General features: G+C 55.0%; 1 protein-coding gene across 16 annotated transcripts in view; it reads left to right on the top strand.

Moving 5' to 3' along the window:
- Positions 1-1,063: 1,063 nt before the first annotated feature.
- Phldb1 (pleckstrin homology like domain family B member 1) overlaps positions 1,064-19,596 on the top strand; it is a 46,770-nt gene continuing 28,237 nt past the window's right edge. For 12 of the 16 annotated variants that reach the window (XM_004636443.2, XM_023721139.1, XM_004636442.2 and 9 more), the window contains exons 1-7: positions 1,068-1,144; positions 2,678-2,931; positions 6,150-6,230; positions 6,888-7,011; positions 8,215-8,385; positions 15,972-16,097; positions 17,798-19,146. In XM_004636443.2, the coding sequence (XP_004636500.2) occupies positions 2,887-2,931; positions 6,150-6,230; positions 6,888-7,011; positions 8,215-8,385; positions 15,972-16,097; positions 17,798-19,146 (1,896 nt within the window). In that variant the 5' untranslated portion in view covers positions 1,068-1,144; positions 2,678-2,886. Of the gene's footprint in view, positions 1,145-2,677; positions 2,932-5,563; positions 5,682-6,149; positions 6,231-6,887; positions 7,012-8,214; positions 8,386-13,033; positions 13,182-15,971; positions 16,098-17,797; positions 19,147-19,596 lie in introns of those variants that run through there. The other 4 variants (XM_023721125.1, XM_023721130.1, XM_023721128.1 and 1 more) reach the window with 4 other exon arrangements.

Raw genomic sequence — 19,596 nt, 5'->3', positions numbered from 1 at the left:
GCCCTGTCAATGAGTGACCAGAGATTCCTGGAGTTCAGCCTCCTGGGTTGGAAGAGGGCACAAACTAAAGCCACTGAATCAGAGCCGGACTTGTCCATCCCAAAGAGGACAAATTACCTTTTCCTATCTACCTCAGCTGGAATTTAGGCCAGACTTAAAGTCTTTCTGCTCCTTCCTTCTGTGAGGAGTATCTGGGGTCCCTCCAGTGTAGGCAAGGAGGTCCCCGTCTAGCTGAGTTCAGCTCCCTGGGGCCTCCCAGCCGGTCTCCTGGGGCAAGAGCTGGCTTTGCAAGGTAAGGATCCACTGTCAGTGTTGGATTTCCCGGTGGGGGCTGAGGTAGAGAATGACTTCAACAGACCAGGTTTCTAGGCTGCCCTTAGATGTTCAGTGCCCCTCTTCCTTATTAACACGCTCTAGGCTAGTGTGTCTCTAGCCCACCTTCCCACTCCCAGTCTAATGGCCACTGGGGTTCGGCTAATGGAGGCAAAATGAAAACTCCATTAACTCCTGTGCTTGGTTTGCACGGTACTTCAACACCTCTTCTTCCTATGCTGTCTCCAGGAGGAAAGTCTGTGGAGCCTGATGAGATATCAATCCCTTACAGCTCTTCACTGAGGTGCTTGGAAAGGGGTGATAGGAAGGGCATCAGATGTTCTGAGGAAATGAGAGTGTGCTACAGGGGCTGCAGTGAGGAGGTTCACTAAGTTTCAGTACCCAAGGGAAGGGTGGAGGAGGGAAGGTGAGAGGAGAGAGACAGAGAGAATGAATGGGAATATATCAAAGCCTAGGGGTGAAGGTGGTCTAGGAGAGTCCGAAGGGGAGGGCAAAAGGAGTGGGGTGTGTGCTGGACAGCCCAGCTGTACAGATGAACAAAGCGGGTGCTGTGCCGGCGAGGGGGTGGGGAGATGCTGCTGTGGGAAAGGGTGGGTGGAGGACCTTGGGCTCCAGCTCCACAAGGGCGTCTTCTCCGGCTGGCCAGGCAGACGGAACGGGACAGGGTAGGGGCGGGGACTAGCGGGAGGGAGGCGGGACGGTTCGCTCTCCTACTCAGCGGGCTCTAGGGGAAAAGCAACAGTGTCCCTCGGAGCCTGAGGCCGCCGTGGCCACGCCGGGCACTGGGACCGTGTCCCACTCTCCCCGAAAGGTAAGCGCGCCCGCTCTCCTACGCCTGAGGGTGCCATTCACTGCAAGGCTGGCGCTATACAGGGGAAGTCCCCGGGGCCTGGCAAAGTCAGCAATGGAATAGAGGGCTCTGAAGTAGCCCGTGGGGGAAGAGGGACATCCCAGGTAAGTGCTTACAGACCAAAGGGGATTTTGTGGCAGTCGGCACTGCCGCTCTCCCGAGAGTTGTTTGCTTTTGCCTTGCCGAGCTGCTGTCAGCCCCACTGCCAAGGGGGCCGTGCTCTCCCGGAGGGACGCTCAGACTTTCAGAATCGCCCGCTGGCACTGCAGGGCCAGGTTGCCACCCTCTGAGTCTTAGGGGCAAGTGTGTGCATCTCAAGCGTCCCCCACTGCCTCCTTTCAACAACAGCAGGACCACAGGGAGGGGGTCTCTTGGGGTGTCTTTGCTCTCGCCCCCACGCCAGCAGCCTTGATGGCCAAGGAAGGGCTGCTGAGTCCTGCTTGATGGAACAGGCGTCCAGGAGGGTTTTTGGTGGTGTCCAGGATATGGGAATGTCGTGGAGGCCTCCCAAACGCTCCTCCAAGGCTTCGCGCTTTCAGGGCTCGGGGCCCCCTGGGGCACCTTGCAGGAGTGACTCCCAGCCACTGCTGGGACCGCGCTTTCGCGGTCTGGACCCAGCGCCTAGCGGAGATCCCCGCTACCAAGCTGCGCCAAGTCATCGGACTCCCCCGGGATGGGGAAGTGCAGCGGGGTGGGGCCGCCCGGCTCGAGGTTGCCGAGGAGCCGCGGACGCTTCCGCGGAGGCGGCGCGAGCGGGGATTTGGACCGTGACCGCACGGCCCGGCCCGGCAGGGGACCCGGGCGCCGGGGCGGGGCTGCATTCTGGGCCCGTTAGCTCAGCGGTCCCCGAGGCTCCCGGGGGCTGACTCATCCGACGGCGGCTCACTCCCGCCGTGGTCACACAAGCACAGGCTCCGCCGCGTCGGGCGTCCACGCGTCGCGCACACACGCAGGTCCAGCACACGCGCAGGACCTCGCCCGCGCCCGGGACGCTCCGTGCCCCGCGCCCCACGATCTCTCTCGCGCGCCCTCCCCGCAGCTGCCCGGCTGGAGCGGCGTCGTGGGGGCGGCCACCCCTTTCCAGGCTGCGCAAACAAGAGTCCCCTTCTCCCCGCCGGGCCAAAGAAAGGCCGCTTGTCCCGGGCGGGCAAGCGGGCGGGGCGGCCCAACACTGCGGCCTTGTCCCCTGCCGTGGCCCAGGGCGGGCCGAGGGGCAGCCGGGGCCTCTCCGGCGCGGAAGTCCCGCGTGGCCCGGGCTTCCAGGAGCTGCACCTCTCCGGCGCCGGCATAAAAGTCGCCCACCCGCTTGCGCGCACAGCTCTCCCGGCACTCTGGCCTCGGTCCCGGGCTGGCGACCTCCGATCTCACGCTCGGGGCGCGGGTGTGCCGGGCCCCAGCTCTTGGGCTTCCTGGTCGTCCCCGCCGTCGCCCCTTCCACTCGAGGCCCCTGTCCCCGCAGACCCTCTTTTCTGCCTTCTTTTTCTCCTCCTGAAGTTCTCCCCGCCCCCGGCCTCGGATACCTCCGCCCCGCCCAGCTCCGCCCGGGCATCCTGCCCGCGGGGCTCCCAGCCTCAGTTTCCTTCCCGTCCGGCCGGCTCCTTCCTCTGACTGGGCCCTTCCTCAAGGGCGGATGTGCGCCGGGAAGGCGAAGGCCACAACCGGCCGAGAGGATCCCGGCTCAGCCCCGCAGGTCCAGCCACAACATGCGACGCCCGGGGCGAGGCCTCGGCTGGGCCCCCGGGACCCAGGTGAGGACCCGGGTGACCCGAAGGGGCGTGCGGAGGGCCGAGCTGCGGCGCCGCTGGGGGCCGGGCCCTTTGCTCCCCCTTTCATCTTGGGGCCCCTTGGGACCTCCTTCAGTGACTGCTGGTGCCAAAGCCGGTGCCCTGCTCCGGGGGCCTCCCTTCACCCTCACTTGGGCGCCGAGACCCCCAAGGAGAGACTGGGGCCCCGCTGGGTGGAGGGGGCGACAGCCTGCACGTTCCCGCCAGGCCGCGGGGTCACCTGCGGGACTCCAGCGTCACTGCACGCGGGGACTCTCGCAGCAGCCCGCCAGACCTGGACACCCGAGTCCGAGGCCGCTGCAGCCTTGCTCTCGTCTACCCGAGTCCAGAAGGGCTCGCGGAAGCCGGATTTGCACCGCAGGGACGATTTGCCAGAAGAGCGGCTGAGGCCGGGTTGGGCTAGGGGCAGCCCCTGGCTGGGATGGAGGGAGGGAGGGCTGGGGTCCGAAGAGAGGGCGACCCCAGGTGGTGGTTCCCTGGGCCACAATGAGACCCCACGGTCACAGCAGGACCTGAGCGTCTGGCAGGTTGGTCTGGTGTCTTTTTCCACTTCTCCTGGATTAAATTTCTGAGCCGAGGTCACGGGCTTGCACCTCCCAAACGCTACATGTTTTCTTATCTTCTCCCTACAACTCTCTCCGTATCTCTCCCTCTCCTTTCACTTCCTTATTGCCTTCTCTTCTCTCCTGTAATCACTCATTTCCCTTTCAAAGTTATTTTTTATGGCCTTTATCCCCACTTGAAGTTTTTTGGTTTAAATAAATGAGCACACCCAAATACCTCAAAGAATGCTGGTGACAAACACTCCAGTGTGACAGAGAAACAGGCCCAGACAAACGCAGTGCCTTACTCAAGCTTATACAGCTCATGATAACTGGCATTTAGGTGGTGTTTTGCATTTCATGGAGTGTCATTTAGTATATTACCTCAGTCTTCACACAGTCCTTAAAAATACCTAACAACTTTATTTAGATTTAATTTATATTTTATTTATTTATTTATTTATTTGCAGGACTGGGGATTGAACTCAGGACCCTGTGCTTGCCAGGCAAGCGCTTATTCTACTGAGCTATCTCCCCGGCCCCTATTTATTTATTTTTTTGTGGTATCAGAGATCGAAGTCAAGACCTTGTGCTTGCCAGGCAGGTGTTTACACTGCTGAGCCATCTCGTTGGCCCTTAATTTATATAACATAAAACCCACCCAATTTAAGTGTGCAATGATATTAGTATATTTAGAGCTGAACAACCAGCATCACAATTTAATTTTAGAGTATTTCTAATACATCCCTCCAAAAGGATATTACGCCAATTTACAATTTCTTTGACTTCTATCCCAGCCCAGGCAAATACTGATCTAGACAACCTTCTTCTTTTTCTTTTTTTTTTTTTTTTTTTTAGACAAACTTCTTTTTTAAAGACATTCTCTTAAAAATTATCATTCTACTTTTATAGAAGATTGATTTGACAATGAGAACTAAAGTAACTGAAATGAATTTGTCCAAGATCTTACAACTAATGAATAGTAAATTCAGGGTAGAATTTATTTATTTATTTATTTTGAGACAGGGTTTCACTATGCAGTTCAGGCAGTCTAATCTCCATTTATAGCCCAGGCTGGCTTTGAACTCCCAGTGATCCTTCTGCCTCAGACTCTAGAGTGCTGTGATTACAGGCGTGTGCCACCACACTGGTAGAATTTAAGACTTCTTAATCCCACTGTAAAGCTTTTTCCATTAAGGACAATACCTTCCTTTCACCGTTGTTTATAATTTTGTTTTTCTTCTCCACGTTTTTACATGAACTTCCTATTGCTAACCCACTCTTCCCTCAGGAAATGTGGAGGGATTTCCCTGAGTCTAAGGAAACAGTACAACATTCTGTCTCTGGAAACACTTTCCTGTGGGCAGGACTCCTGGGGAGAGAGCAGGCCAGCTCAGGGCATGGTGAGAGTTAACAGCCTTTGCTTTCCCTCCTCCTAGTCTTGAAGTGGGCCCAGGCACTATTCCGGCCTCTTTTCCACCAGCTTGGGTGGAAATGGTGACAGAGATTATGTGGTCCAGGCCCGGAAGGGTGGAAGCTGGGAGGGTAAATTTAGTAACTCCATGGCTGAGGGCCCTTGGGACCCACTGCCAGGGTCAGACACTCTGTGGAATGCTGGCTCTTGCCCTTGTTTCCTCTGTAATTCATCTGGGACATGGCTGAAACAGTGAAAGCAGGAAACTCTCCAGGCCTCAGCTTTCCCCAGTAACATTTCAGTAGCCAATGGGAAGTTTCTTACCTTTGCAAGGTGCCCAACGGTTGGGCATATGGAGACACATTAGTACATATAGGGTCTTCTTCATAGTCTCAGCTACCAAAAGCATAGGCCGGGGAAAGAGAGGCAGGTAGGTGGCTGAGGACCAATTTAGGTTCTAGCTCTATAATCTATCTTGTTCCTGAGAACAACCCTTAAGGGCCTTTAAGGACCTTAGCTTCCTAAAGGGTACCATCCCAGGTAAGAACCAAGAGTCCTATACTCCCAATAGTTGCCACTGAGATTCTGAGCTGGTTGCTTTGGGATGCGGTTGATTTCCTTTTTTTTCTGTCGGAACCAGGGATCAAACTCAGGCCTTTGTGCTTGCCAGGGAAGCGCTTATTCTACTGAACCATCTTCCCGACCCCTGAGGTTGATTTCTTGAAGAAAAGATACAGGAGTAGAGATACACAGAGATGGTAGGAGTGTTGGGTTTTTCCCATGTCTCCTTTAAGAACATCTTATTAAGTCCCTGGGAAAAGCAACAGAGAAGAGAAAGAAAGGTTGAGGGAGGGAGTGCCTGCTTTAACCCTGCCACCCAGCTAGGGGCCCTCTGACTTGCAGGAAGGATCTTTGGGTTTTGGGGGCTCCAGATAGCTGGGAACTTTCAGCTGCTAAGACCTGGGTTATGGGTTACACAGGGCAAGAAAACCCAGAAGCATAGCCAGGCTTTGTGCTGGCGAGGTCCAGGACTAAGCCTGTGTCATGGCCAGAGGCTGGAGACCAGGCATTGCCTCGCACCCATCTCCTTATCGGCCCCCGCCTTTCTTTTAGCATGAGAATGATGAGAATAATGCCGGCTGGTGCTGTACCTGCCCTGAGAACCCTGCCACAGAGCCACTTCTTCTTCTTCTCTTGCCCTCACCTGTGTTATGCTGTGTCCCCAGGAACCCTGGAGCCCCAGGACCATGGATGCTCTCAGTAGGACTCTGGTAGGCCCTGGATGCAAGACACAGGCTGTGGTGCAGGTGAGTGGGGCCAGGCCGTAGGGTAAGGGAGCAGTTGTAAGGAGGGGCTTAGGCCTTCTACACACCTCAGATCCCAGCTCAAGAGGGGGAGCAGCAGTTCTGTTTCTCTCCGCCCTTCCAGACCCTAAAACCTATTAACAACTCAGTCTGTATCTGAATTAGGTTAATTGGCTCACTCAGAAACTCCCCTTTGTAAGGCAGAAGCAGTTTACAGACGTCTCCGAGCTGCATCACCTTGGTCCATGCCTCTGCGGCAGCTGTCCGCAGTAGCTTCTGTAGTAGGGGCGAGCAGCAGCCCTGTAGGGGCGAGCAGCAGCCCTGCCAGAGCCGGTCTGGGCCTCCTACTGTGCCCACTTCTCCCCAGCATCCCTGCCTTCCCCGCCTTCTTGCTTTGTTACTGTTTTAGACAAAAAGGGGCAGTTGAGCCAAGACTTGAGATAAATCCAGTGGGACGAGTTAGTGGCCTAGATTCAGATCTAATTACAATTTTGTATGATAATGCTCTGGCCATGATTTTGTGCTAAACCCTTTAGCACCTCAGAGTCCTTTGCAAAGGGACAAGGACTGGAGAGGGTGCTGGTGTGACTGTGACCGGGAAAGTAAGGAGCTGGCCAGAAGTCGGTAATGATGCTCATTCTCTACCACTGCTCCCTGCAGAAAGGACCGTTGGACTTGATTGAGACAGGCAAGGGGCTGAAAGTGCAAACGGACAAACCCCACCTGGTGAGCCTGGGCAGTGGGCGGCTCAGCACCGCGATCACCCTCCTGCCACTGGAGGAAGGTAAGCCGGATGACAGTCCGACCCGTGCCTCCCTCTCTCCCAGGCCTCTGCCTGAGGTAGGGGCCCTCCTGCCATCTGCAGGCAGTGTTTCCTTTGGGTTTTTTTTTTTTGCCTCCCTGGACTTTCTGCCTTCTTTGGTAGATAATCTGGCTCCATGACAGGGATTACAGATCAATTTAGAAACAAGGAAGAGAGCACTGACAGAAACAGGCAGCATGCTGCTCTGAGCTACCAGTGCAGCCAAGATAAAAGGGTCCCCACTCCAAGATGCTAACTGGCCTGGGAGGCTGGGCTGGCAAAGGGAAAGATGGGAGCAGGGGCACCACACCCCAAGGGGAGCCCTAGACCGGTGCCCTTCAGCCTTGGCTTCTGCCCTCCCTTTTCTCTCCTGGCTGCACCTGTTGCCTGGGTGATAACTACATTTCCCACATTCTCTGAATACCAGTCCCAGGGGCTCTGCCAGGGAGGGGTTTTGGGGCAAGGCAGCACTGGAGCGCTGGAGACTCAGGAGGAAGGACCAGGCTGGCTTGCAGGTGGCAGAAAGAAGAGAAATTTAGAAAAAAAAAAAAAAAAAAGAGGGAGGGGCTGGTGAGATGGCTCAGTGGTCTAAAGCACCTACTTAGAACAAGCTTAGCGAAGCCCGAAGCCCAGGGACCGCGGTTCTATCCCCCAGCACCACATGCCAGCCAGCCCGCCCCCTGGTGGGCTGAGCTGGCCACACACACACACACACACACACACACACACTAAATAAATTAATTAATTAATTAAAAAAAAAAAAAAAAAAAAGAGGGAGACTGAGAACAGGAGGATTCCTACAAGTCCAAGCTGCATAGTGAGACCCTGTACCAAATACATAAAAAAAAAAAGATTTAAAAAAAGAGAGAATAGTAGCAAGAAGGGGGAAAGGAGAAAGGAATACAAGGAGGAGCAGTTAGGAGGCTTCCAGAGATCCTCAGAGAAGAAGACCCTCCTCAGGGAGTTGGGCTCCTGTGCTCTGGGGGGGTGTCCCATTCAGAAGCAGTTTTTTCTGCTTGAGCAGAGCTATCAGTTACTGGCTCACAAGGCCTAGGGGCACCCAACAGGGGGTCCCCAGAGGTAGATAAAGATACAAATGAAATTGTATTTTCCCCATGTACTCTTTGCCATGTCCCTGCCTCCTCAGCCTGGTCCCCTCTGACTCAGTTTACATCCTCTCTCCAGGGAGGACAGTGATCGGCTCTGCAGCCAAGGACATCTCCCTGCAGGGTCTAGGCCTGGCTCCAGAGCACTGCTACATTGAGAATCTACGGGGTACCCTTACCCTCTACCCTTGTGGAAATGCCTGTACCATTGATGGGCTCCCAGTTCGACAGCCAACCCGACTCACTCAGGGTAAGGTCTGCTACCCCCAAATTGAGAAAGGGGCCTTTATTTCGAAGCTTGTATATGCTGGGTGTAGGGGAAGCCTGCTGTACTGGTTGCTATGGTAACTGCCTGCCATACTGGCTGGCTCTCCACCTAACATGGCAAAACCCTCCAGCAGCCAGATTTGTCTCCATCCTGCCTTTCTTCTCTGGTTGCGCTTACCTTACTTCCCCACAACATGGAGGTGGAAAAGTTATGGATTTTTGTTGTCAGATGGCCCAGCCCAGAGGGCTGTTGGTGGTTGTTGGGGGACAGCAGGTGGAACAGCAACAAGAGGGCATCAGTGGCAAGACTTAGTGGCACACCCACGTGATCCCAGCTACCTCAGAGGCTGAGGCAATAGATCATGAATCTGAGCCCAGGGACGGGGATATAGCTCAGTGGCATAAGCGCCTGCCTGGCAAGTGCAAGGTCTTGAGTTTAATCCCTGGTACCTAAAAAAATCTGAGCCTAGGCTGGGCAACTTGATGAAACCTTATCTTAAAATAAATAAAAAGGGGAGTGGGTGTAGCTCAGTGCTCCCTGAATTCAATCCCCAGTACTGAATTAAAAAACAACTAGGGTTGGTCAAATAGCTCAGCGGATTAAAGTGCCTGCAAGCAGGCTAGGGGGCCAGGGGTTCGATTCCCAGGCCTGTCATGCCAGCCCTACCGGGGGCGGAGGAGGGTGCACTCTGAGACAGCAACTAAGACTGGGCATGGTGGTGTGCACCTGTAATCCCAGCTCTTGGGAGGCTGTAAACAGGCAGATCACTATGAAGTCGGATCTAGTGGTAAGGCCCTGAACACCCTGTATATCCTTCCCTAAAAAAAAAAAAAAAAAAAAAAAAAAAAAAAAAAAATCAACAACGAAATAAAAAGAAGGAATCAGATATGGCTTCATGATGCTGAAAGAGTTGTTTTGAGAAGCTTAGAGGACAAAGCTGTGGGGATGGGACAAAGGCAGAGTGTGAAGGCGAGATTTGAAGACAAGCCCACTCCTGCTGTAAGACCGCTGACAGTGGCCTCTGCATCATGAACGTGGTAACCGTACTTTCCCCCAGCACCAGGCCATTCTGTGGTGCAAGGGAGGCCCTGCTGTGTAAGGGCCCCTAATTGCTATGGTTACCAAGCAGGCAATGGGTGGCCAGGTGGCACTTTGACAGGCCAGGTGTGTTCACCCTGGAAACAGCGCCCTAGGCATTGATTTATACAGTGAATTGTCTGATTACAGGAAGGAGAAGAAGCAGATTTGGTTGGGGCTGGGAGGGGATGAGCATGAGGATAAGTCCTGGGCTAAGGCTGGACCTTGGCAAGAGGGCCCGCTGTAGCACTGCTTTCTGGGGATTCCATTAGCTCAAAGTCCCTCCTTACTCCAGTCTTCTAAGGTCCTTCTGTTCCTATCCCTTGGCACCTTTAAATACCATTTCCTTCACAGCCCACCTAAGAACTGACCAAACTTCACTCCTGCCTCCTGTCCTTGGGGTGGGTACACGTGTGGATGGCAATTTCAGGGAAGCCGTGATGCAAGCCTTCTCCAGGGCTTCAGCGACTCTGGCTCTGGATAAGAGGAGAAGCCCCCAAGAACTGGGATTTGGCCAAAATGCTATGTAGTTCCTGTTGGGTCTCAGAGAGAGCACCCAGGGCTTGCATGCGTGCAGGTGAGACAGTAGGACAGAAAGGAGGGGCAGGGCAAAGTTCAAAGATGGCTCGGCCCCTACCCCTGTTGCTTCCATGAGTGGGAGCATTCTTGCCCTATGTGTGGTGAGCAGGGCGAGGTGTTCTCTTCCCCAGCCTTCCCAACACATCACTTAGCTCTCTGAGCAAACGGAGGGCCTGAGGCCACCATGGGATTCTTAAGCATTTCCTGTGTTCCCAGTGACCTCCCTTCCCCAGCCAGAAGCCCACCCTGCCAAGTATGTACCCTCCCACTCTCTTCTGACCCTAAACTCCCTTGCCTCCCCCCACCCTCAGCCTTCTAGTCAGGGCTCGCCTGTCTCAGAAGCTTGGCAGCCCACAAGGGGTAGGCGGAGGCACAAAGGAATGGGTGTTCTTCTCCCCAGCCAGCCCCCTCCCCTGGGCTCCAGGAGCTGAGGATTTCCTTGTCTCATCTCTCGAGCAAGGCACCAAGCCCAGCCCTGCCTGGCCCCACTCCGGACATTCTTGGGAGTGCGTTTCCTTGGAAACTGGTGGCTCAGGGGTGCACATGCTATCTCTGTGTGTCTGCATAACTGGACTGTGTTTATATTTCTCCAAATATGTTTGGGATGTAGGGCTTGTGTATCTCTGTATTTGTTTGTGTCTGTCCTTGTGTTTATGATTAGCATGTTCAAGTAGTCGGTAGGGGTGAACCTGGGACTGAGGGAACCTGAATGCCTATGTGTGTTCCCCTGTGTGTACACAAGAACTCAGTGGCCCCATGACATGTGTGTAAGGGGCCATTTAATGGGCATGGTGGCATATGCCTAAAACCCAGTGCTCTTGGAGGCTGAGGCAAAAGGATCACAAGTTTGAGCTGAGCCTGAGCAACCCAGGGACTTAGCAAGACTCTGTCTTACAGACTCTTTCATAAAATAAAATTTTATTTTATTAAAAAAAAAGGAAAAAAAAAAAAGAAAAAAAAGGGGGCCAGGGAGATGGCTCAGTGGAATAAGCGCTTCCCTAGTAAGCGCAAAGGGTCTGAGTTCAATCCCTGGTTCCACCAAAAAAAATTTAAAAAATAAAAAAAAAAATAAAAACAGGGCCTGGGATATAATTCATTGCAAAGGCTCTGAGTTCAATTCCTAGTGTTTTTTTTTTTTTTTTTTTTTTCAAAGACCATTATTTTCTGTCTTGCACCCCTCATCGAGCTGTGTAGATAAGACCCGAGACCTTCCTCTTTGAAAAACAGAGGATTATCTTGGGAATAACAAGGCTGGCTAGGCTGTGGAAGCATCATTCTGGGCATGGTGCCCAGCCATAGGCAATGTGGAGAGACACAGTTATGACAAGCAGAGATGGTGGTGACAGGCTCTTCCAGCAGAGTGCGCTTGGGCTGAGGGAGGGAGGAGGCTGGCAGCAAGCAGATGTCAACCTTTAGCCTGGAGCTATGATGGGAACATGAAGTGAGGGAGCCGGAGCTCCTTGGTTCCTTCCTGGACCCAGGGACTTGGCATGACTGGCTCTGCCCTCTTCTCCTCAGATCAAGGGGCGGGGCTGGGAATGGACCAAGGAAACAGGGCTGCCCCACCCTGGGACCTCAGGCCAGACCACTGAAAGACTGGGGAGGGGGCCAAGTTGGGGAGGGCCCAGAAAGCCACACAGCTCAGGGCCCTGGGATGTCTAGACAGTCCTTACCCGCGCCTGCCATGCGCTGCCAGTCCTTGCCTCTTAAGTGTCCTTTACTTCCTAAGCCCCTCAGTGATGTGGAGACCGTGGGAGGACAGAGCCGGAGGGTAGCTGGGGAGCTATGGTTTCTAGGTTATTCACATGGCTCTCTTTGGGATCTGGGACACTGAGCCTTTCTTTTTCCAGCAGTTGCAGGTACTCCTGTAATTGGAAGGAAAGCCTGCATGCTTGCTCTATATGATAATAAGACTGATAAAGGGCCCTGTGTAGTTTGGTGGCACAGCACTTGCCTGGGTCCTGAGTTCAAGTCACAGTACTCTAAAAAAATAAGAGTGAGAAAGAACTAGAATAGTAAAGCTCAGCTTCCCACTCCCTTGTGTCTGCCTCCTGCTGCATGGCTCGGGCTGCCTGGGACTGTCCAGCTGGCCATCACAGTTTCCAGACCGATGAATCACTCTTCCTGGGGAGGTTGTTTTTTTTTTTTTTTTTTTTTTTTTTTTTTTTTTTAAAGGCTCCCCTCATTTCGTATTTGACCCTATATGGGTCTTCCTTTTTTCTTTGGAATGGAATGAGCTTTGTGGGCATAGTGAGTAAATGTGTGTGCGTGTGTGTGTGTGTGTGTGTGTGTGTGTAGTATGGCACTGTGAGTGGGTGGTAGTGTACTACTCAGCAAGGGCGGAAAATTTTTTCCTTATTTCTGTGGAAGCTTTTTATTTGTGTCTTCAAGGGCTGAGGGAGGGGATAGCTGTGCTTGAGTGACTGTGACAGCAAGAAGGGTTGGAGCTGGGGGATGTGTGTGAGAATATGTGTGTGTAAGTGACCGCGTGTGTAAGGAGGCTGCTCCTTTTCTCACATAGAGAGGCACCATACTACCCTCCTGGGTGAGACCTACGCTAGAAGTACCTACGCTAGAAGCACCTACGCTGGAAGCACCTCGTGGCCCTTTTTTTTTTTTAGACAGGGTTAGGAACTCACTCACTTTGTAACCCAGTCTCGCTATGAACTCGAGGCAATCCTGTCTCAGCCTCCCCAGCGCTGGGCTCACGGGCGAGCGCCACCACGCCCCAATCTCTGGGCTCGGGATTTGTGTCTTATCCCTTCGGCCACTGGCACCTCCCTCGAACCTCTCTCCTCCCTGCCCCACTTTTCCTGCGGCTCCTGGCTCGGCATCCTCCAGCCCGCCCCGCCCTCTCCATCCAGCTCCACACTCGTCTCCTCCATCACTTCCTCTTCCCCTCCTCCTCGCCTTTGTCCCTCCCTCCTGGCTCCCTTCCCCCGCCGCTGGTGGCCGGCCCGCCCCTCCCCGGGCACTGGCGGCTGCTAGCTGCCTGGCTGCTCGCTCCGGCCGGAGCCGGCGGCGCGGGAGGTCGGCCCGCCCCCTCAAAGGCCCGGGGCGGGCCTCGGATCTGCGGGGCCCGCGCTGGTGGGTGCAAGCTCTCCCGAGGTCCGGGGTCGGCGGTGAGTCCTTGGCTCGACCTGGAGAGGATGGGCGCGAGGGAGGGGGATGGGGGTACTCTGTCCCTTTCTGGGGTCCCTTTCAGGCGGTGAGACTCCAAGGTGGGCGCGCCCTGCATGTTCCCAAGTGGGGGTCTGGGCTTGGGGACCCTGCTCCACGGTGCGGACCGCATGCGCCCTGCTCCTGAAGCCTTGCTCCCCGGAGGGGTCGCGGGGTCTCGGTTGGGATGAGGGGAGTCTGAGTTATAGCCAAGAGTGGCCTGTGACGGGAAGGCGATAACCCTTCTCCCGTCCTGCCCAGCCTCCCTCTGGCCAGTCCATTCTGTCCGTGTGGCCAGCAGGCAAGCACTGCCCTCAGCGAAGGTGTGAGCTCCCCTGTGTGTGAGTCCGTGCGCGTGTGAGTCTGTGTGTGGCATTTCCCCTCCACGGTGCGCGGAGGTGGGATCCGCCCTCTCTGCCCAGCGTTCTCTCTCCACCCACCTGCGCGTGAGGCCGGACCCTGAGCCCCGCTGGGCATGGGGGCAGGGAGCAGGATTTTGGCCGGATGGGTCCTGGGTTGTGGGTCTAGAGGGAGGGTTGGCCCTTGAGGGTGTGAAGCAGGAGGGGGCAGAGAGGGGGCGTCCTCGCAGGAACTTGTTTGCCAGGAGCGTGCGATGGTAGAGCCCGGAGTTGGGGCTATGCCTGGGGCCCCTGAATTCAAATAGAAAGTTAATTCGGGCAGGAGCGGGCTGCTCTCAGTCCTGCTGCCCTCCAGCCCACTCTATTAATACAGCTACTGCTCCGCTGCCTGGCATCACTATTTATAGCTGACCGGCAGCTTGGCCACACCCCCTGCGTGGGAGAGAGGTGGGGGCAGGGACCCCACGGCTATCGTGGTCACACTGGAGGGTTCTAGAGGCCCACAGCCTCCGTGGCTGGGTCTGGTTCCACGGGTCTGGCCTGCATTCCACCAGACCCCCACCTCTTTTCTAGCTCCCAGCTCCACCCTGTCCCCCCAACCTGGGTTGAGTGGGTCTGTCTAGACCTTGCAAACTCATCATTAATTAGCTTGTTAAATGGCTGAAAGGAAGAAGAGGGGTCTGGCAGCGCTCTTGAAACAGCTGTGGTTGTAATTAGGTGGATGGTGTGGTTGATTATTATTTATTCCAGTTATGATTACTCTGGGAGCAGCTCCTCTGATTGGTGGGGTGGCAGAGGAACCTCCCCCCCTTTGCAGTCACCCATCAGTCTTTAGAATTGTTGGTGCTGCCTGGGCGGGCCTGTGGGTGTGACAGAGAAGTGGATGGTTTTGTGCACTATGGCCTCCTCAGCCCAATGGCAATGCCCAGAGCCCTAAGAGCAAGACTACTGAGCTTCTCAGTAGGGGGCCTGCCAAAGTACCCATGAGGCCTGAGATGCCCCATGCCCTTGCGGCCTGCCTGAACTAAACTGTCTCATCGTCCAGGAATGTAGACTTCCCTGCCAGTCTTAGCTCAGAATGGCGTGAAGCTTGGGGTGCCAAGTGGCACCAGATTGGGAAGACAGGAGGCTGGGACCAGTGGTGTGGATAGGTGGTAGAGAGCACCAGGGCGTTGGCCTCTCCCAGCTTAGCAGGCTCCCTCCAGCACCTGGTGTGGCTAGAAGGCGGAATTCTGCCAGCCAGGGTTAGGAGCCTGTGGGCACACCTGCTGCTGCACACACTCCTGAGCCCCTGGCTATGTTTTCTGGCTCCCATGCACCCTCCCCCTTCCATGTATTCACTCTCCGGGCAGGACTGGGCTTGTGACTCTTTCCTGGGAATGTGCTTCACTGAAGCTAAGCCCAGTGGCCTCTGATTGGTTAGATTTCAGGGGAGACCAGTGAGCCCGCTGAGGGTGCTTTGCCAGAAGGAAAGAAAGAGGATGGTGGTTGCTCCCAATACTCTCAGAGAGTGTGGTAGCATTCTTAAGGCCGTGCAATGAGGAATTGGGCTGGGTGCAAGCCTGTAATCCCAGTAGTGGGGAGGCTGAGGCAGGATTACTCCGAGTTTGAGGCCAGGCTAGGTTACATAGTGAGTTCAAGACCAGACTGAACTACATAGTGAGACTCGGTCTCAACAAAACACAAATAAAATTCTGTGCCCCACTAGGAACCGGGGATTGAACAAATCTGTGTTTTTGCCTTGTTTTCCTATTTTAGAGTTTTTTACTATTTTATTTTATTTTAGTATTGGTGATTGAATCCAGGGATGCTGTAACTAAGCTATCTCCAGTCCTGTTTAACCAGGGTCTCACTATATTGTTCAAATTGGCTTGGAACTTTGGCAATCCTCCTGCCTCAGCTTCCTGAATAACTAGGCTTTTGGGTGTGCCTCACCACATCTGGCTTTTCAGAGATTGTTGTATGACCCCAGAAGCTGCTGCCTCTCGAACCAACTCTTCTGCCCAGGAGGCAAGTAGCTGGATCTTGAATACTGACTAGGCTTGGGGGCTATGAGTGACTGTGTTCCCTGAGGAAATTCCAGCTTTGTCGGAGTGCTTTAACACACAGAGTAACTCTGCAGTCAGTGGTGTTGTCCCAACCAGACTCAGGTAAAGTGACTTCACTCGAAGATCATACATATCTACTCAGAAGAGTAGAGGAGGATGCAGGTCTTGGCATTTGCCTGCCAGTGTTTCTCCTTCCTGCCCTAACTTTGGAGGGGAGGTGGGATGGGGGTGGCAGTGGTGGTGGGAGCTTATATCAGAGACGGGCAAGGTAGGTGGCTCTTCTGTGCTGTGTGCTGGGGCCACTTCAGCCTTGGCTGCCCCTTGCAAGTGTTTACTTTCTCTGCAGGCTGTATGTTGTGCCTGGGTCAGTCCACCTTTCTCCGCTTTAACCACCCAGCTGAAGCCAAGTGGATGAAAAGCATGATTCCAGTAGGGAGCCGGGCTGCTGGGCCCCCCTATGGCTCTGGCTCAGGTAGGTATCCAGCAGAAGCAGAGGGCTAGGTTGGTGATACCCACTGGATAGTTCTCCTTGCCCACTCTTGGAGTGTTAGGGCACGACAAGACCCATGGTCTGGGCCCACTGCCATATGCTTTTGGCTGGTGGCGAATACTAGGCCATAGGGCTCCTGAGATACAAGGCTGTGTTGCTTGGCTCAAATTAGGGACTCGTGCTTTGAGGGATAGAAGGTTCTGCCAGCTTGAACCCTACGCACTAAAAGATGTCATTTGACCCTCTTGTGTTGCCTCCCCTGAGCCTTATTCTGAAGGGTGGCCTGAACTTTCTGTTGAATCCCCAGTAAACTCTGATGGCTGCCACCTGCTGGTGATCCTGTCCTTGGGCCCTGCCTGGCCCTCAGACCATGCCATGCCTGCTGATGACTCAGAGGAGCAGCTGCAGCTTGTGTGTGAATTATTGATCTCTAGAGGAGAATTGGTGATTGTTCTAGAACCAGCACAGTCCGACCCCTCCAGCCAGCTGTCTGGGGTGTGGGGTACTAACCAGGAGGCTGTCACCCTGAACTGAGCCCTGCCATTTGGATGGCTATGGGGTACAAGGTGTTGGAGCAGGTGGACACCTGCTAGTACACCTGGTATGTGATTCTGTTTTGTTTTGTTTTGTTGGCGGAACCGGGGATTGAATTCAGGCCCTTGTGTTTGCCAGGGAAGCGCTTATTCCACTGAGCCATCTCCCTGGCCCGGGTAGGTGATTCTTGGTGGCCTAAATGTATAGTCTGGGGTCTGAAGAAGAGTAAGTGGTCCCTGTAACCACCAGTATTCCTGGCGGTTCATCAGTGGCCAGCTGGTCTTCATAACTTTGGACCGAATCAGTCTTCCAAAGGTTCTCCAGTCTTCTCCAACCTGGGTATCTTGCAGTCCCCTAGAGTCTGGGAAGCCTGCGTTCTCAGTCCACTCCCTAGTTAATTTTACCCTGTCCCCACCCCAGCCTTGTCATGCCACTCCTTTAACTGTTTGGGGCAGCGGTTCCAAGGATTCCAAACTCCTGGTTGGTTGAGAAGGGCTGGGGCCCAGCAAAGGCAGGCTCTTGCTGGCGTGGCTTAGAGGGATAATTGAAGGCACTGAGCTGCACCTCAGGGCTGGCCAGCTTGCTTCCAGGAACCAGCCATTAACACCAGATCCCTCCCCTGCCTCCGATTGGACACAATTGAGCCGTGCACACCAGTCGCCCAGCCCTGCAGGCTTTGTTTTTTTCCCTGGGCCTCTGGCTGCTGAGTTGGAGGCCCTGATGTCCTATTAGAGTAGGAGGCTCTGGAACGTCTGGCCAGTGCCACAGTAGGTTCCCATCTCCTTTGCAGAATGCCCGCCTGTCCTTCCTAGAAAAGAGGTACAGGAAGATGGGAAACCAAGGTAGGGCGGAGTCTAGTCTTGAGATGAGTTGGCAACAATGGGGCCTAGAAGTTCTGCCGTTGTTGTTAACATTATCCTAAGTTGTTTACAATAGGGCCCTGCCCTTATTTTCTTTTATGAGGGGAAACTGAGGACAAGTCACTTGACCACAGTTACAGAGCAGGCCGGTGACAGTGATCTCCTAGCTTCTCCAGGGCCTTTGCAACCCTGTTGTGCTAGGAAGAGGTGCGCTGCCCTCAGTCTTGTGCATATGTGACTCCCCTGAATCGAAGACCAGGGTCTGAAGCCTCTCTGCTTTCCCCTCAGCCGAATCAGAAAGTCTGGTGAATGGGAACCACACCCCACAGCCTGCAACACGGGGACCCTCCGCCTGTGCCAGCCACAGCTCCCTGGTGAGCTCAATTGAGAAGGACTTGCAAGAAATCATGGATTCACTGGTGCTAGAGGAGCCGGTAGCTGCAGGCAAGAAGCCTGCTGCAACCTCCCCGTTGTCACCGATGGCTAATGGTGGACGATACCTGCTCTCCCCGCCAACCAGCCCTGGCGCTATGTCTGTGGGTTCCAGCTACGAGAACACCTCTCCAGCCTTCTCTCCACTGTCCTCACCAGCCAGCAGTGGAAGCTGTGCCAGCCACTCACCCAGCGGGCAGGAGCCAGGACCTTCTGTGCCCCCTCTAGTGCCTGCTCGTTCCTCCAGCTACCACCTAGCCCTACAGCCCCCACAGTCCCGTCCCAGTGTTGCCCGCTCCTTGGACAGCCCCCGGCTGGGCAGGAAAGGGGGTCATGAGAGGCCTCCCAGCCCTGGTCTCCGGGGCCTGCTGACTGACAGCCCTGCGGCCACCGTCTTGGCAGAAGCTCGCAGGGCCACTGAGAGCCCCCGGCTGGGTGGGCAGCTGCCCATGGTGGCTATTAGCCTGAGTGAATACTCAGCTTCCGGTGCCCGTAGCCAACCCACCAGCATTCCTGGTAGCCCCAAGTTCCAGCCTCCCGTCCCTGCTCCCCGCAACAAAATTAACACACTCCAGGACCGTCCTCCCAGCCCTTTCCATGAGCCTCCGGGCACCGACCGGGTGTTGACAACCAGCCCTTCACGCCAGCTGGTAGGCCGAACATTTTCAGATGGGTCTTGCACCCGAACCCTGCAGCCTCCTGAGAGCCCCCGCCTGGGCCGTCGGGGCCTGGACAGCATGCGAGAACTCCCTCCTTTGAGCCCATCCTTGTCACGACGTGCTCTCTCCCCACTGCCTGCCCGGACCACCCCAGATCCCAAGCTAAGCAGGGAAGTGGCAGAGAGCCCGAGGCCCCGACGCTGGGCTGCCCATGGGACTTCTCCAGAAGACTTCTCCCTTACTCTGGGGTCACGGGGTCGCAGGACACGGAGTCCCTCACCCACACTCGGGGAGTCCCTGGCACCCCGCAAGGGCAGCTTCAGTGGCAGGCTGAGCCCAGCCTACAGTCTGGGCTCTCTTACTGGGGCTTCGCCTCGCCAGAGCCCCCGGGCTCAGAGGAAGCTCTCCAGTGGGGATTTGCGGGTCCCTGTCATGCGGGATCGGAAAAATAGCATCACAGAGATCAGTGACAATGAGGATGACCTCCTGGAGTACCACCGGCGGCAGCGCCAAGAGCGGCTCCGGGAGCAGGAGATGGAGAGGCTGGTAAGCACATGCCAGGGAGGCTGCTGCTGTCCAAGTGGGGTCTGTGCCAGGGCATGGACGGGCCAGCTGGCAGAGCAGGAGGGTCTGTTGGCCTTGGCCTGGGCCCCTCAAGCATCTCCACATTCAGGATGTACCTTAGTGACCAGTATCTCACAGTCCTGGTCCCCTGAAGAACTGTCTCACACCTCTCAGGATTTATTTTATTATAATTTTGAGACAGGGCCTTGCTATGTAGTTCAAACTGGCTTTTTTTTTTTTTGTACTGAGGATTCGAACTTAGCACCTTGTTCTTGCCAGGCAGGTGCTTATGCGGCTGAGCTATCTCCCTAGCCCTTTCAGATTGGCTTTGAACTCACTAGGTAGCCTAGGCTGAGCTTAAACTCCTGGTGATCCCCCTGCCTCAGTTTTCCAGGTGCTGGGGATATAGGCATGTAGCACCACACCTGGCTT

This window comes from Octodon degus, unplaced genomic scaffold (assembly GCF_000260255.1).
Source record: "Octodon degus isolate 3935 unplaced genomic scaffold, OctDeg1.0 scaffold00080, whole genome shotgun sequence".
Classification (NCBI taxonomy): domain Eukaryota; kingdom Metazoa; phylum Chordata; class Mammalia; order Rodentia; family Octodontidae; genus Octodon; species Octodon degus.
This window is presented reverse-complemented; position numbering and strand designations above follow the sequence as displayed.